At 37.4% G+C, this 17230-nt stretch overlaps 2 protein-coding genes across 2 annotated transcripts; both read left to right on the top strand.

Moving 5' to 3' along the window:
• Positions 1 to 6485: 6485 nt before the first annotated feature.
• Positions 6486 to 9655, top strand: Asdurf (ASNSD1 upstream open reading frame). The gene is made up of 4 exons (XM_042688252.1): positions 6486 to 6746; positions 7174 to 7227; positions 8972 to 9047; positions 9567 to 9655. The coding sequence occupies exons 1-4, from the start codon at positions 6486 to 6488 to the stop codon at positions 9635 to 9637; spliced, it is 462 nt and encodes a 153-aa protein (XP_042544186.1). The 3' UTR covers positions 9638 to 9655.
• Positions 9656 to 9658: 3 nt separating this feature from the next.
• Asnsd1 (asparagine synthetase domain containing 1) lies at positions 9659 to 15996 on the top strand. Its single transcript, XM_042688240.1, has 3 exons — positions 9659 to 11098; positions 11496 to 11677; positions 15481 to 15996. Exons 1-3 carry the CDS (start codon positions 9659 to 9661, stop codon positions 15725 to 15727), a joined length of 1869 nt encoding a protein of 622 aa, XP_042544174.1. The 3' UTR covers positions 15728 to 15996.
• Positions 15997 to 17230: the final 1234 nt, after the last annotated feature.

Here is a 17230-nt window from a genome sequence, read left to right as displayed (position 1 = left end):
ATATTTGAGAATGCAATGAAGTTATAAAATCTATAGGCTGAAAGACATTAAAGGCAATAGCCAACTACTAATTAAACAAAGATGGGCACATAATTATCCATTTCTTCAATGTTTCAAATAATATTTATTGTTGAATGCCTTCTATCTAGCAGCTCCTGTGCTAATTACTATGGATATGTCAATGAATTAACAAAATATTACAAATCCTCTTGGAAAGATAAACATAAGGCCATATTACAAACATGATACTGACCACAAAGAAATACAGGGAGCTATAGCATATGTAAAACCTACTCTATTCAGAAAAGGCATGTAGGAGCAAGTGGTATTTGGGATAAAACCTAAAAGTTGAATTGGAATTAAATTTGTGTCTGGACCAGAATGGAGAGCATATTGCAACAGAGACTGAGATGGAAAGAGCTTGAGGAATATGAGAAATCAAAAGAACTCAAAAAGACCTGGAATTTCTAAGTGAAGGGAAAAAATAGTACAAGTGAGAACCATGTAGGATCAAGTAAGAATGTTCAGCATTTACTTCAAGAGCACTGAAGTATGGACTATTTTAAGCAAGGTGCTACAGTGAAGACTTACATGCTTAAAAGTTCCCATGGTGCTGGAGTGTAGAGATGCCTGAGTGAGAAGAGAGAAAACAGGCTGTTCCAATAGTCAAAAGAATGAAAGAGTAGAATAATGGGAGCAGAGATGAGAAAAGGCCAGTATACTCAAGAATATCCATTTTAGCAAACTCAGAAGACCCTGTGATCTATAGGCAAGAGATGAGAAACATAAAAAAAATCAACATTTCATATTTAACTGAGTTGATGCTTATGCTGTTTACTGATAAGGGAACCTGAAAGAAGAGCTTCCATTTTCAGTGGGAAAATGATAGGTTCAGTGACTGGTTCACACTAAGCATGAAAATGTATGTAAGTTAAACACTAAAGAAAATGAATGAGATGTTCTGTTGGGAATGGAAACTAGTGGGAAGGGTGGGTGAACATAGAGGGCAAAAGAAGGTGAATATGGTTAAGTATTGTGTGTGTGTTTGTGTATGTGTGTGTGTGTGAGTGTGTTTGTGTGAAAACAGGACAATTAAACCTGATGTAATTGTTTTAAGAAAGAGGAAAGAAGAATAACAAAGAGGGTAAGTTGATTCAGGGGAAATTGTATACACTTATGGAAACATGAAAATGAAACATCCTTGTAAAGCAATATATTCTAATAGAATCCTTTATAAAACCTAAATGAGAAACGTAACACCTGTGAGTTAACCTAGTAGAGATCTTGAGTAAAACTTGGGCTTGAGACTCAAAAGAGAGAACTAGGATAAATTTACAAATTGTGAGTTTTCAGAATATAAGCAATCATGGAAGTCACTGAAGATGAATGAAATTACCTACTATGTGCTGGGAGTATAGACATCTCTGTGGCTATCTATTCACGGTGGCATACATCCCAATACATACAATTATGTATGTACAAGGCTAGAATTTTAGTTCAGATGACATGAACACTGCACTGGAAATTCTTATTATAGGTCATGGTAGGTATGTCCCATTTTGTCCTCCCCTTTAGAGGTGTATCTGCCAATTCAACCCACTTTGTTCTAAAACACACACACACACACACACACACACACACACACACACACAAAGGGAACTTCAATGAAAAGTATCTTTTAACCAACTTACTAAGAAATTTAACTTAAAATTTAAAGTGAAATATACAAATGAATATCACAATATTTTAAATGTCATTGATCAAAACAATTCAAGGAGCAAATTGCATATTTTTGCTTTGTTACTCTCATGATAAGGTGAACTTTATAGTTTACACATATGTGATCACAAAGCCCAAGCTTACTATTAGGTCCGTGCCACACATAAAGAAGTCCACTGTCTAAGGGGTTCTTGGGACATGATTTACTTTTAAAATGTACTTTGTGAAAAAAATGCTCTTTTAAAACATAAAGAGCATTGCATTCAATACCTCAGTTCTCTTTTTGACAGTTCAGGTGACAGCATAATTTAACTATTGACCTAATAAAGACTGGTGTTTCTGAGGTTTGACCTTTGTTAATTCTCTTCTTTCCTCCCATCCTTTTTCTTTCTTCCATCAGTTTTTCATCCACTTATTCTTCCCTTTCTTCATTCCTTGTGTCCCTTTCCTCTCTGTTTTCTTTAATTTCTCCTTTGTTCTCCATAGTTTTTTCCCTTGAAGCTTTGATGGAATGAGACAGTAGATACATATAAAACCTAAACACCTCATACAACATTGTATGTTTTGCAAAGCACTCTTATAAAACTATACTGTTACTTTGTATTAATCATCCAATGTACTCGTATTACAAATCAAAAAAGAAAAATTTCAATTCTACTGATGTGAAAAACAACTTAAAGTTTATTTGACTACGATGTTAGATTTCATACAAGAATGACAGATCTCCATTTTATTAGTTTAATGGGTCAGCAGGCCTAGGACTGATTGACTTAGTAGTTGTCTGCTAGCCTATATGGTAATAGGCCTTTGAAATACAGTAAGTCTGAATTGAGATGTGCCATAAGTGTAAAATACATAGCAAATTTTCAAGACAGAATTTAAAATGTGAAAATATCTCATGATTTTTATATTGATTACATGGTGAAATAGTATTTTAAATATGTTGGGATCAATAAAACATTATTTAAACTAATTTTATGTCATTCTGCTTACTTTGTAATGTAGCTACTGAAAAAAATTAATATATATTTTTATTGTAAAGATACTGTGCAAAGGGGTTACAGTTACATGAGTAAGGTAAGAAATTTTAAATATGTAAGTCACATTTTTTAATTTCCTATAAGGCTACAGAACAGTATAGGATGTTTCTGACAAATGGTATAATGTTATAAAGTTTGGTTAGGTACATTTCAGACCTTTGAAAATTCCTAAGTTCATCTAGTATTGATAAAGAACAGAATTCACCTACAAAAAAGGTGGATCAATCTTGGAGGATATTAAGAATATACTGTCATAGATAAGTACTGCTCCAAAATGCAATGGTCTGTCCAAAGTCATGTAGCTTATTAGTTCAGAAGTTCTACCAGGTTCTAGGACTATTCACTTGCTCATTGGCATTTTCTCATAGAATCCATGGCCAAAATTATAAAGTGTGTCTGTGTCTGTATGTGCTGGTCCTGGGGCTTGAACTCAGCACCTGGCACTGTCACTGAGCTCTTTTACTCAAGGTTAATACCCTACCGCTTGAACCACAGCTTGATTTCTGGCTTTTTAGTAGTTAATTGGAGATTCTCACAGACTTCTTCCCAGGCTGTCTTCAAACTGCAATCCTCAGATTTCAATCTACTGAGTAACTAGGATTACAGGTGTGGGCCACCAGTGCCTGGCTATGAAATGGTTTTCAATGGCTGAAAAACTGGTTTTAGTGAAATTCAACAAGTATTTGAATACCTATTAATAGGTATTCAATAGGTATTTTGCTAGGTAGTAGTTACTGGAAGGATTTCGGTTGTGGAGGCTGAACTCTGGGCCTGGTGCTATCCCTCAGCTCTTCAGCTTAAAGCTAGTGCTCTACCACTTGAACCACAGCACTACTTCCAGCTTTTTTTCTGCTTATGTGGTGCTGAGGAATCAAACCCAGGGCCTCATGCATGGGAGGCAAGCACTCTACCACTGAGCCAACTTCCCAGCCCGGAAGGATTAAATTTTATAATTTTAATATCATATGAACTTTGCTTGAGTTCTAAATAAAAACGCAAGTACTTTCATCATATTTTCTTCTATTTGTAATTTAAGTTGACCATAACTATGAAAGTGCTAAGATCCCTTAATTCTAAAATTCTAAGCCACATATTTGATCCATGTGAAAAAAGCAGTTAAAGTTTCTGTTAATTAATAGATGAGCATATTTCATAACTAAAATGTGAACATTTTCAGCTGTGTGTTGGTGGTTCACCCCTGTAATCCTTGCTACTCAGAGAGCAAAGAGATATGAGGACTGCAGTTTGAAGCTAACATGGGCAGAAAGGTCCATAAGACTCTTAGCTCTAAGCAAGCACCAAAAAGCCAGAAGTGGGGCTGTAGCTCAAATGGTAAAGCACTAGCTTTGAGCACAAAAGCTCAGGGGCAATCCAGGACCAGCACACACACACACACACACACACACACACACACACACACACACAAAGTGAAATTTTTAATAAAAATTTGTTAAATGCTATTGTTAATATAAAACATAAGTTTTGGCCAACATGGTGGTACACACCTATAATCCTAGCTAAAATGGACCAGAGGTGTGCATACCCTCAAGTGGTAGAGTACTGGCTTATCAAATACAAAAGCATAAGCTCTAATCCATAGTACTGTAGAAAAGAAACAAGCAAAAACAAAACGACCACCCCCCACCCCCAAAACAAAAACCAAAAACCCAACCACTTTGACTTCTACAAATATGCTTTAAAACCATTCTAAAAATTTTCCCAGGGCTGGGAAGGTGGCTCAGTGGTAAAGTGCTTGCCTTGCATGCTTGAGGTCCTGGGTTTTCCAGCAGAAAAAGCTGGAAGTGGTGCTGTGGCTCAAGTGGTAGAGCGCTAGCCTTGAGCTGAAGAGTTGAGGGACAGAACACAGGCCCAGAGTTCAGGGCCCACAACCAAAAAAAAAAAAAAAAAAAAAGAGAGAGAAAAAAAGAAAAAGAAAAAAAATTCCCAAAGCTTTTCTTTTAATTAAAAAGAAAAGTCAATTCTGAATCTAAACCTCTAAATTTTTAACTATTTTAAAGAAATATAGAAGGCATTCTTAAATTCTGTAAAATAATCTTGTTACTTATCAAATACATTATGAAAGTGAAATAAGAAATTAAAGAAGGTATTAGGGATGGAGAAGCCCTACCTATTTAAAGAGTTAAGTACCACATAAAATCATCAGAGATAACCAAGAAAATATGGAATATAATTTTGATATATTAATACATTATAATTTTAGCATAATTATTATAGTTATAATTTTAATTATTGTGTCACTATATATTTATGTTAAATAACATAACATTATTGTATTTTATAAAAAATCCTTATTTTTTAAATGCATAATTAATTTTTAAAGACACAATGAGGTGCTTGGGTGAATTTTGAGGATTGAGGGAGAGGAAAAGTAGGTGGAGATTTCTATGAAATAATCCAATAATAGATAATTATTGAAGCTGAGCTGAGAACATAGATATTCATTATCCTCTTTCTGTTTTTGTATGTGTTTGAAAGTTTTAAGAGGGGACACCAAATGCCTACTAAAATGAAAATCTAACGTTTGGAAGCAAATGGGAGTGGTATATTTTTCAAAATGTAATCCAATGACCATATGCCTCTTCTCCACTTCCAGAATAATCTCCAAAACACAGGCTTCTTGAAAATCTGTAACTTCTGGTAATGGAACTTGGGTATATAGCTGGATATTTCAACTGTACACTAAATTTTTGAGAACTGTGTTTTCTGGCTACAACACTGAGAAAGAAAGATCTTACAGTTTTCAACCATGTCTGTAGAGATTAACTGGATCTCAAAGAGCTATTATTTTGTGTGTGTGTGTGTTTAGGTCCTGGGGCTTGAACTCAGGACCTGGGCACCGTCTTTGAGATTTTTGTGCTCAAGGTTAGTGTTCTATTACTCAAGCCACAGCTCCGCTTGCAGCTTTTTGATGTTTAATTGGAGCAAAGAGTCTTGTGGACTTTCCTACTTGGGCTGGCTTCGGACTGAGATCATCAGATCCCAGAGCAAAAAGGGCTGGGGGAATGGCTCAGGCGGTAGAGCTCCAACACAGCAAGTGTGAAACCCTGAGTTCAAACTCCAGTCACCAAGTTAAAAACAAAAACAAAATAGTTAAGCAGTGTTTTAATAAGGAATTGTTAAGACGGTGATGTTAGACGCAGAACTGATTAATGCCTTACAGAATAAATTACCAACTGTAAATGTAGAGGTTCTACCCCATAGAAGTTGCAGACATCTCTATACGGTAAGTCCACAAACCTACCTTCGTCCTCTCTCTACATCTAACCCCCCTAGACTGCGTGGTGAAGCAGCCTCGTCATTCCAGGACAAAGCAAAACCAGCACCTGGCTTTCCAGTAATCTGTTTTGGGTACTTCCAAAGTTCAGGACTTCTTAAATTCACAGAAATTGCCCATACTGCATGGGGTATGTGCTCCAACACTTTCCACTCGGCTGGGGTCCACATTTACGTCTATTTTTCATCCTGGACACGTGGTAAAGTGCACGTGTGACATCCGTGCCTCAGTTTCGGACTTTGCCCAGATAATAGGGGTACTTTGCTATTCCCCACATATACCCCTACGAGGCGCTTGTAACATCGTCCTTTACTTGGTTCTGAGGCCTTGAGAAAAACCCCAAGAACTTCTACATCCGCTCCGCCAGAGGACGCCTCTCAGATCCCGCCACGGCAACTACCCGAGCTCTCGGGCCCTGAGCAGCAGTACGCATGTGCAGTGGCATTGCGGCGGCCAGAGCCGGTCTGCGCAGGCGTCAAGTAGGCTCGCGGACTCTTGGGAAGGGGGCAGAGTGGAGGAGCCTTCCGGAGGACGCGCGCGGGGAGCCGCCTCGGTTACGTCGTCACTGTGCGCCGTCGGTCTTGATTTTGCTGGGTGTGGAGATGCCCGGCGGCGGGGCGGCCCGGGACGACGGCGCTGCGCTCCTCTCCGGCGATCGCTCGACCGCACAGAAGGAGGATCTTAGCAGCAGGGTGAGTGGGAAAAGCCACCGGAAGGCCGAAGGCCGGGGCTTGGCGTGTGGAGCCGGCCGCACCCCCGCTCGGCCCTGCTGCTTTCCCGTCTCTGGGAAACTAGTTGCGCTGAAGGAGGCTCAGAAACGTGCCCGGGGTTAGACCCAAGTGGCTTGGGGCCAGCTCTACTTTTAACCCTTTGTTTTCTTTTTAAACCGCCTGCCTCACCTCATCACCCTCTCACCCCGCCACCTAGTAAGCAGGCCCAGCAGCGTCACTGACAGCCGTGTGCGTGTCTGTCTGTGTGTCTGTCAGTCAGTCTGTCTGTCTGTGTCTTTTGAAACTAGGTAGATTCTTAGGTTGCCCATTTAGGCCTGTCTCTCTAAAAGTAACACTAAAAGGAGCTTTGAAAACTTCTGATTTAAGGAGTTTTTCTTTATTTCAATAGATTAAAGAACAAAAAATTGTCGTGGATGAACTTTCTAACCTGAAGAAGAATAGGGTAAGTCATTAGAGAAATTCTTAACACTATGTGGGAGGCCTGGTTATTTAAACTGTTAAAGGTATTAGAAATACATACATGAGAATTAGATCGAGTATGTCACAATTCAGTAGATTTCAGCACCTTGGTTATTAAATTGGAAAAGTGAAACGTCCTAGTTTGGGGGTTCTTTTTTGTTTGTTTTATATGTCAATACTGGGACAAGAACTCAGGGCTCCAAGCTATCATTTGGCTTTTTTAACCAAGGAAGGCACTCTACAGCTTGAATCATATTTTTGTGTTCAGTTGCTTATTATGTAACTAAATCTCTCAATTGAAGATGTTCCCTACTGTCTACCATTGACATAATCTTTGAAACAAATGTTGCTTATTGTACTTTATTATTTGGTAGCTGTAATTCTAATGATACTATTTAATACTTGATTTTGATGGCTTTGTTTTGAAATAAATGAAAGTGAAGTGAAACTATTCCTTTAAGTGATTTGAATAATATTGATCGAAAAGAATTTCTTTCACCTTGTTCCCAGAATTTAGGTAAACTTTAGTGCTTATTTAATGATATTTCTATCAATATATTCATAAATAAGCATGCCTCTGCTTCATGTGTAGCTTTACTGAGAAAACTACATTTTAAAGTTCAGTAAGAGACTGGGAATGTGTCTTGGTAGGTGCTTGCGTAGCATGCTTTTGGGTTCAGTTTCTCAGTACCACATAAATAGAAAAAGCTGGAAGTGGTGCTGTGGCTCAAGTTGTAGAATGCCAGCCTTGAGCAAAAGTAGTTCAGGGACAGTGCCCAAGCCCTGAGTTCAAGCCCCAGGACTACCAATATAAAATAAACTTCAGGAAGAAATTAAAAGGTTCATTAAAACCTTTTTAAATTATCTGGTAAACAAAGTTTAGATATTTATGTTAGATATTTATGTTAGAAGATAAGCAAAATTACTGAGATTTTTTCCAAAGGGCAAATTGGTGAAGATACCAAAGTTGTATTAACATTTTGGCTAGTATTTCTATTTATAGTAATTGATACTTAAGGAAGCAATTGTGAATGTGTATAAAAATTTACTTACAAAGTTATTCATCAAAAAATCAGTTTACAATAGTGAAGAATTGGTAATTCTCAAAATGCCTAAAATTTTGAGGTCAGAGCAAATAAACTAGAGTAGGCTCTGTTTATGCAGTAATGTAAAAGAATCTATTAATAAGGAAAATAGTCTCAGTACATTGCTCATCTATAAAAGTAAATTACAAGCCTTTAGGTTGATAGACTTTGTGTTTGTGTTCTGTTTCTAGGGCTTGAACTCAGGGCCTGGGCAATGTCCCTGAGATTTTTTGCTCAAGGCTCCTGCTCTACCACTTGAGCCAGAGCTCCACTTCTTTTTGGTTATTATAGAGTCTCACAGACTTTACTGCTCTGGCTGGCTTTGAATCATAATCTTCAAATCTCAGACACCTGAGTAGCTAGGATTTACAGGCATCAACTACCTGCACCTGGTGGTAGATTTTTTTATTGTTGTTTAAAATAATATTATGTGAAGAGGGAAGAATGACTTTTACCTTGGTGCTATCTTGTAGCAGTTTCTGAGAGGTAGAATAATGGTTGATCTTTTTTTATTTCTATATATTTACTGAACATATTCTGGACATACATTCCAGGAGTCAAGAATTAAGAATAATAGGAGAGTTCTGACATATGCTACTTCTTAGATCAAATCCTGATATTAGCCTAAATTATCTTTTGCAGAAAGTATATAGGCAACAACAAAACAGCAACATATTCTTTCTTGCAGACCGAACAGAAATGCTTTCTGAAAGAAAAAGTAAGTATTATATATGGAATAGGATAGAAAATCTTTCTGTGGAAATTCGTAGTTTTACCTCGGTTGAAGTGTATCTGAATGTTTATATATCTGAAATTAGTGCAGTGATTTTCTTCAAGTTCAGACTTTCAAAGATAAGTCTGCTATTAAAAGAATCTGTTAGAGAGCAATAATAATGTGATTAAGAGTTTGACAGAAGTAGGGGGAAAAAGTCATTTCATTTTCTACTTTGTGACAGTGAAATAGATTAAGACTCTAAGATCTTGTAAGATTTAAAGATTGTAGGTAAAGAGCTTGGCCAAGTGTCTGCACAGAAGTGAGTACTCAATGAATGGAAATTATCTCTAAACAATTAATTTTCTTTGTCAGTCAATTGTAGATTATTCTTGACACTAGTAATACATGTATATATTAATATGCTATGATTTTATATATATACTATATTGTCCTATGATTTACTGAGAAAAAGTTCACAAATTTTTGTTTTACTTACATTTTTTTTCTTTCTCCCTTCCACAGATATCTTGGACGAACTAAAAAAAGAATACCAAGAAATAGAAAACTTGGAGAAGACCCAAATCAAGAAATAGTCACCCTCGTTTCACATAACAATGTGTGGCATTTGTTGTTCTGTAAGCTTTTCTGCTGAGCATTTTAGTAAAGATTTGAAAGAAGATTTACTCTATAATCTTAAGCGACGGGGACCCAATAGTGGTAGACAGTTGTTAAAATCTGATGCTGACTACCAGTGTTTATTCTCTGGTCATGTCCTTCACTTGAGAGGCATTTTGACTGTTCAGCCAATGGAAGATGAAAGAGGCAATGTATTCCTGTGGAATGGAGAAGTCTTCAGTGGAATAAAGGTTGAAGCTGAAGAGAATGATACTCAAATTATGTTTAATAAACTTTGTGCTTCTGAGAATGAATCTGATATCTTGTCACTCTTCTCAGAAGTCCAAGGTCCTTGGTCTTTTATATATTATCAAGCCTCTAGTCATTACTTATGGTTTGGTAGGGACTTTTTTGGTCGCCGGAGCTTACTTTGGCATTTTAGCAATATGGGCAAGAATTTCTGCCTCTCTTCAGTTGGCACCCAAACATCTGGAGTAGCAAATCAGTGGCAAGAGGTTCCAGCATCTGGAATTTTCAAAATTGATCTCAAATCTACTGCCATTTCTGGGTGTGTGATTTTAAAATTGTATCCTTGGAAATATATTTCTGAAGAGAATGTTATGGAAAAATATGTTAATAGCCTGACTCAAATTTCAGCAGAGTTACCCACATTTGTATCAGTGGTAGCAAATGAAGCCAGACTCTATCTTGAAAATCCCATTGTCCCCTTAAATATGATGTTACCTGAAGCTGAAGTGGAAATGCAGTGCAAGAACAATTCCAGCGTTTCACCTACAAGAGAGACACTTAAGGTCTTTCTTACAGATCAACACATGAAAAAAGTAGTTCAACAATTCATTGATGTCTTGAGTATTGCAGTCAAAAGACGTGTCTTGTATTTAGCCAGAGACAAAAATCTGGCACCAAAAGAAGTTTTACAAACTAGTAATAGGAAAGCAAATGTTGCTATACTCTTTTCTGGAGGCATTGATTCCATGGTGATTGCAACCCTTGCTGATCGTCATATTCCTATAGATGAGTCAATTGATCTCCTCAATGTGGCTTTTATGACTAAGGAAAAGAACAAACCAACTAGTTTTCATGAAGAAAGGAGTAAAACCAAATATCTCTGTGAAGTACCCTCTGAAGGAGTCTCTAACAATGATGATAGTTCTTACAATGTACCAGATAGGATTACAGGAAGAGCTGGACTAAAAGAACTACAGACTGTTAATCCTTCTCGAATTTGGAATTTTATTGAAATTAATGTTTCTCTGGAAGAACTACAGAAACTGAGAAGAACTCAAATATGTCACTTAGTTCAGCCTTTGGGTACAGTTTTGGATGATAGCATTGGCTGTGCAGTCTGGTTTGCTTCTAGAGGAATTGGTTGGCTAGTTACACAGGATGACGTGAAATCATATCAGAGTAGTGCAAAGGTAAAAGAAATTCCAAGGCGGGCTGGGAAGGTGGCTCAGTGGTAGAGCGCTTGCCTTGCATGCATGAGGCCCTGGGTTCGATTCCTCAGCACCACATAAGCAAAAAGAAAAAAAAGAAATTCCAAGGCCTAATTTTGACCAAAATCTTTTAAAATATAAAATTAGAAATATAGCCTGTTTTAGCTGCATTTAAATTACAATGTATCTGTGACTCCTTAAAAAAACTGAGCATGTTTTACTGATTTCTGACCTTGGGGTTTTTCTCCAAAATTACTTTGGATTATAATTTTAACACTTTTGTCTTAATTTTTTTTGCACAAGTTATATATACTTAGTTACATATAGTTGTATAGTTATGTTTTTATATGAATTTTTTTAACACTTAACACATTTCTAGGTAATTCTTACTGGAATTGGTGCTGATGAACAACTTGCAGGTTATTCTCGTCATCGTATTCGTTTTCAGACACTGGGTTTGGAAGGACTGAATAAGGAAATAGCAATGGAACTGGGTCGAATTTCTTCTAGAAATCTTGGTCGTGATGATAGAGTTATTGGTGATCATGGCAAAGAAGCAAGGTAATTCTGATTACTTGGGTACAGATGTTTTAGTAAAAACAGAAGATTACCCGCTAGGTATGATGCACACCTTTCATCTCCACATTGGGGAGGCTGAAGCATGAGGATCAAAAGTTTCAGGCCAGTCTGTACTACATAGCATGGTCAAGGCCAGCTTGGGTTACAAACTGAGACCTATCTGAGGAGAAGACCTTAGACATACACCAAGAAAAATCAGATAGTGTGAAAAACTTTTTTTTTTTTTTTCTGGTCCTGGGGGCTTGAACTCAGGGCCTGGGCTCTGTCCCTGAGCTTTTCTGTGCTCAAGGCTAGCACTCTATCACTTAAGCCACAACACCATTTCTGGCTTTTTCTGAGTAGTTTATTGGGCATGAGAGTCCCTTGGACTTTCCTGCCTGGGCTGGCTTTGAACTGTGATCCTCATATCTCAGTCTGCTGAGTAGTTAAGAGTTACTGGTGGTGAGCCTCCAGCACTTGGCTCAGTATGAGCCACCTTCACTTGGCCCAAAGAGTATAAAAGACTTCAAAGTTCTTGTTTGTTTGTTGTCCCACGTTGAGGATTATTCATGTAAATAATGGGAACAAAACAATATATTGTCTTTCTAGTCACCCAGAAGCAAAGCTGAGATAACAAGTGGAGCAGTTGTTACTTAAGCTCGTGCTTAAAGAAGCGTCCTGTCAGTCATGTTCCAAGTTGATGCAATCGCAGGATTGTTCTCAAGGTGAAAAAAGACTGCAAAACTGAAATAATGTAATTCCAAGAGAGAATTTTATACTGCGGTTAGAACTAAAGGCTTTGTATTTCCTTGTCAGGCACTCTCCAGCTTAAGACACACCTCCAGCCATTTTTGCTCTGGTTAGTTTTAAGATGTGGTGTAGCTTTTGCTTCTGTTTTACAATTTCTGCCATACTTGGATGACAGCGGTGCACTACCACATATAAGATTTTTGTTGTTTTTCCTTAAATATTGTCTTGTGAACTTTTTTCTCCAAGATGACCTGGAAATGTAGCCTCACATGTAGCTTAAATGACAGGTGCTCACCACCATGTGCAGCTATTGGTTAAGATGTCGTGTGAACTTTTTGCCTGATCTCGCAGTTCTCCCAAATCAGCCTTGTAAATAGCCAAGATTACAGGAAAACCACCAGCACCAATCTACGAGATGATATTTAAAAGGGTTTCATTTCATTTTGTTTCTGTAAGTAAGTCACACAGCTTTCTCTAGAGTTACAGAATATGGTTATGTCTCTATAGACATTTCTGCCTTATATCTATACTTATTTGGTGGTTTCAGTACTAGAGTCCCTTCGTCTATCTTTCTCTTATGTGTGTGTACCTTAGTGGCAACACTATAGGGTCCATAAAATTGATGGTGCACACTTGTAGAGGCTGAGATTTTGGGATTGTGGTTCAAAGCCAGCCTAGGCAGGAAAATCCATGAGAATTTTATTTCCAATTAACCAGCAAAAAGCCAAAAATAGAGCTGTAGCCCAAGTAGTAGAGCACCATCTTGGGGAAAAAAACAAAACAAACAAAACAAAAAAGCTCAAGGATGGTGCCCAGATCCTGAGTTCAAAACCCAATATCCACCAAAAAAAAAAAATTAAAAACCCCACAAAGCTAGATACTACTTCTGGGGCTGGATCTGAGAGTAGACATGTTCCACAAGATGAGGTGTTTACAGACAGGAAATAGTACTCATTCTAACCGAGCTCTGTCCAAGTCTTAAAATAATTGTGATTCACTCATGGCTTAAAATATAGCCAGCCACTGGTGGCTCACACCTGTAATCCTAGCTACTCAGGTGGCTGAGATCTGAGGATCACAGTCCAAAGACAACCCAGCCAGAAAAGCCTTCATGAGACTTATCTCCAATTAATCATTCCAAAGTTGGGTGTGGAGCTGTGGCTTAAAGTAGTAGAGCACTAGCCTTGAGCAAAAGAGCTCAGGGTCAGTGCCCAGGCCCTGAGTTCAAGCCCCACAATCAACCAGGAAAAAAAAAAGAGTACCAATTGCCACAACAGAGCATTGTAGGTGAACCTCATTGGAATTGTTGGAGCATCATAATACCCTTAATTCCCTCCATCTCTCGAAGTCATTCTTGTCTCTAGTTCAGATCTTTGTCCTTTCCACTAGATCATGGTTGCTGTTACACAATTTTTGTTGTTACATTGCCACTCTTGATTCATGTAAAGTTTAGAGTACTATTGTCATTTTTGTTTTTACTTTTTGTCTGGGATATTTTAGGCAAACACTCTATTAAGCCATGCTACTGGTCTTTTTCATTTGTATTTGTTTTTGAGATAGGGTCTGGATAATTTTGCCCAGACTGAATTCAAAGTCAAGATTGTCCTGCCTTTACATCCAAATTACAGGCATATAGTATACCACACCATACTTGGCTCTTCTATTATAATTTTTGAGATTTCACTGTAAATATGTAACTAATATTTTACTAATCTGTATATTCTTTTCTCTTTGAAATATTGAAAAAAGAAGGGATAGGGAAAATGAAAGAAATTGAGTTTATTATTTCAGCTATGTCAAAAGGAAAGCAGTTAATACCCTCATGAAAATATGTTATACTCAGACAAAAATGTATATGAAGAGTTTTAAAACAGCTAATACAGAATTGTGATATAACAAACACACAGTAGTTAGATCTAAGTAAAGTATTCTTATATCTTGGCATCCATCATAACAGTTATTTATTTGGATTAGTCTGTTTGCTTTTGCAGTTTATTTTTATACGATATCTTTGGTAACAAATGCCTTTATCATTCTCAACTTTTCTACTTGAGCTAAAATCTATAGGAATGGGAGAAGGAATGGTAAGAATATTGTAAAAAGGAAAAAAAATAGAAGACCTAGAATTTTGTGGAGAAAATTAAAAGATGAAAATATTTGATAGAAAGTCATTTTTTAAAAATTAAGACTATTTTGTTTTAGCATATCAATTTGTTACTGATTGGACAATTTAAATGTAAAAACAGCCAGGTACCAGTAGCTCATGCCTATAATTCTAGCTACTTGAGAAAGTGAAAATGGGAAGATTGTGATTTGAGGCCCATCTCAGCAGAAGAGTTTATATGACTCCTCAACTGATAGCTGGTCACAATGGTATATGCTTGTCATCCCAAACGAGGCTGAGATTGGGAAGATTATGGTTCCAGGCCAATCCAAACAGAAGAATCAATAAGACCATACATATCCATGGAGGGGGTGGGGTGCAAGGCACAATGGCTTTTACCTATGAACTCAGTGCTGATGGTAGCTTAAAATTAGGTGGATTATCACATAGGGGCACTCAAAGCAGGAAGCAGACTCTATCCTAAAATTAACCGTGGAAAGACTGGGCTGGAGGCATGGCTCAATGGATGTACGAGAGGTTCTGAGTTCAAACTCTAGTACTGCCCCTTCCCCATTTTTATGTGTAATTAATTAATTTTTTTTTTGTTGGTCGTGGGGCTTGAACAATTTTAATACTGTAAGTTAGTGTTTAGTAAGTTCATGATTATGGACTTTGCTAAATTGTTTTAATGTTCAGTTTTTTGGACCTGATAAGGATTTGATGCAGTTAGATTAATTAAGGTCATACTTGTTCCCAAGATACCTTGGAAAACAATTTGAAATTGTTTCTTGATTTACTTATTGAGACTTAATTTGTTTTGCAGCATATGTATTAACCTTTCTATGTTACAAAGAACTTTTTTCATGTGATTCAATTGTGGCCATAAAGTATGTAAATAAGCATAAACAGATTTAATATTTATATAGTGACTACATATCTATTTATTTTACAGATTTCCTTTTCTGGATGAAAATGTTGTCTCCTTCCTAAATGCCCTACCAATTTGGGAAAAGGCAAATTTGACTTTACCCCGTGGGATTGGTGAAAAACTACTTCTACGTCTAGCAGCTGTGGAACTTGGTCTTACAGCCTCCGCTGTTCTGCCAAAGCGGGCCATGCAGTTTGGATCCAGAATTGCAAAAATGGAAAAAAATAATGAAAAAGCATCTGATAAATGTGGAAGGCTCCATATTTCTTAGAAAGCCTTTCTTTTGAAAGGATATTAAATAATATGATCTCACATTATTGAAATAAAAATAAAGTACTGTCTTATTATATAATGTGATGGCAGTATCCTGCTATTTAAGATAATCCCTTTTAAGCCATACTGAAGCTACTTCTGGAGCATTAATCCTACACAGCATAGGATGTAAAAGACCATGTGTTTATATAAAGAGTTTGAATCTGTTTCTAGGATGTAAAGTACTTTGGGCTGGAGACTAATCTGTATTAAAAACTTTTGAAGGAAGCTTTCGTGAGTTTCTGGGTTTTGTAACATGGAGGTTCTAGGAGGCAGCATACACAGGAGACATAGAAGCCGTCTGCCATTCCACCCTAAAGTACATTGTCCTATGCATCACCTTCTCCTGGCTTATATCCTGGCTTATATTTAATAGAAAGTCACTTTTTAAAAATTAAGATTGTTGGGGCTGGGAAGGTGGCTCAGTGGTAGAGCGCTTGCCTTGCGTGCATGAGGCCCTGGGTTCAATTCCTCAGCACCACATAAGCAAAAAGAAAAAAAGCCGGAAGTGGCGCTGTGGCTCAAGTGGTAGAGTGCTATCCTTGAGCTGAAGAGCTGAGGGACAGCGCCCAGAGTTCAGGCCCCACATCAATTTATAACAAGCCAGCAAATGTATTTCCTTGAGTTCTGTAAGCCTTTCTAGAAAATTATCAAAACTGAAGAAGGCTTTTGGAGCCCCCTGCCCCCCAATGTGTAGCTTGTTTGTTAGAAGCTACAACTTGTAATTGACATCAGAAGTAGAGGCTGTCTTGTGGGACTAAATCCATAATTTGTGGTATCTTACAGTGGGTAGGTGGAATCAGAATTAAAATTGAATTAAGTTATTGAACACCTGAGTGATAGTCTAAGTTGGAGAATTGAATGTACATCTGGTGTCAGAAGTCTTGTGGGAAAGTAGAGAAACTGCTTTTCCCACACTAACTCTCATTATGGTAGTTACACTCAAAAACTCAATTTTCTGTTATCATTGGGTACCTTGGTTTAGACAGGCCTTGCTTGTAGATCAGGTTTTGAAAAGTTAAACAATTTACAGTTCATATTCCTGAGCAATACGTGGTATTTTTGTCTTAGTAAGTTTGCCTTAGCACATCAAAAACTATTAACACCTTGTAAATACTTAATTTCACAAATCTTCACATACTCACAAATTTTCACATGTCAGGTCTACTCCCCAAGAACCTCCATGTTGCTAAATTCAGTGGAAGTTCTAATTTCTCATCTCTGACCTGGCAGCAAAATCCAACAAAGGTGATTATTGTGTTAAACTATTCTCTTGGCTTCTGACTAGTTTTCTTCTTCTCTTCCTGGCTCTCAGTGTCTTCTTTGCTGACTCTACCCTCTCTCTTCCTGACCATTAAATGTAACTTTCAAAAGTCTCCATGTTGGGTTCCCAACTTTATGCTCTCTTGATAAGTAGCCATTCTCTTAGATTTCATTACTATAAATCTGCCCATACTTATTT

Source organism: Dipodomys spectabilis, unplaced genomic scaffold (genome assembly GCF_019054845.1).
Source record: "Dipodomys spectabilis isolate Male_0828 unplaced genomic scaffold, ASM1905484v1 ptg000115l, whole genome shotgun sequence".
Classification (NCBI taxonomy): domain Eukaryota; kingdom Metazoa; phylum Chordata; class Mammalia; order Rodentia; family Heteromyidae; genus Dipodomys; species Dipodomys spectabilis.
This window is presented reverse-complemented; position numbering and strand designations above follow the sequence as displayed.

What these genes read in the sequence shown, in the direction of transcription:
- Asdurf (XM_042688252.1), top strand. Translation starts at nt 6,486, where the DNA reads ATGTGCAGTGGCATTGCGGCGGCCAGAGCCGGTCTGCGCAGGCGTCAA. An exon ending in CTAACCTGAAGAAGAATAGG is followed by an intron (nt 7,228 to 8,971) that starts GTAAGTCATTAG and finishes TATCTTTTGCAG; the next exon opens with AAAGTATATAGGCAACAACA. An exon ending in AATGCTTTCTGAAAGAAAAA is followed by an intron (nt 9,048 to 9,566) that starts GTAAGTATTATA and finishes TCCCTTCCACAG; the next exon opens with ATATCTTGGACGAACTAAAA.
- Asnsd1 (XM_042688240.1), top strand. Translation starts at nt 9,659, where the DNA reads ATGTGTGGCATTTGTTGTTCTGTAAGCTTTTCTGCTGAGCATTTTAGT. An exon ending in CATATCAGAGTAGTGCAAAG is followed by an intron (nt 11,099 to 11,495) that starts GTAAAAGAAATT and finishes ACACATTTCTAG; the next exon opens with GTAATTCTTACTGGAATTGG. An exon ending in GATCATGGCAAAGAAGCAAG is followed by an intron (nt 11,678 to 15,480) that starts GTAATTCTGATT and finishes TTTATTTTACAG; the next exon opens with ATTTCCTTTTCTGGATGAAA.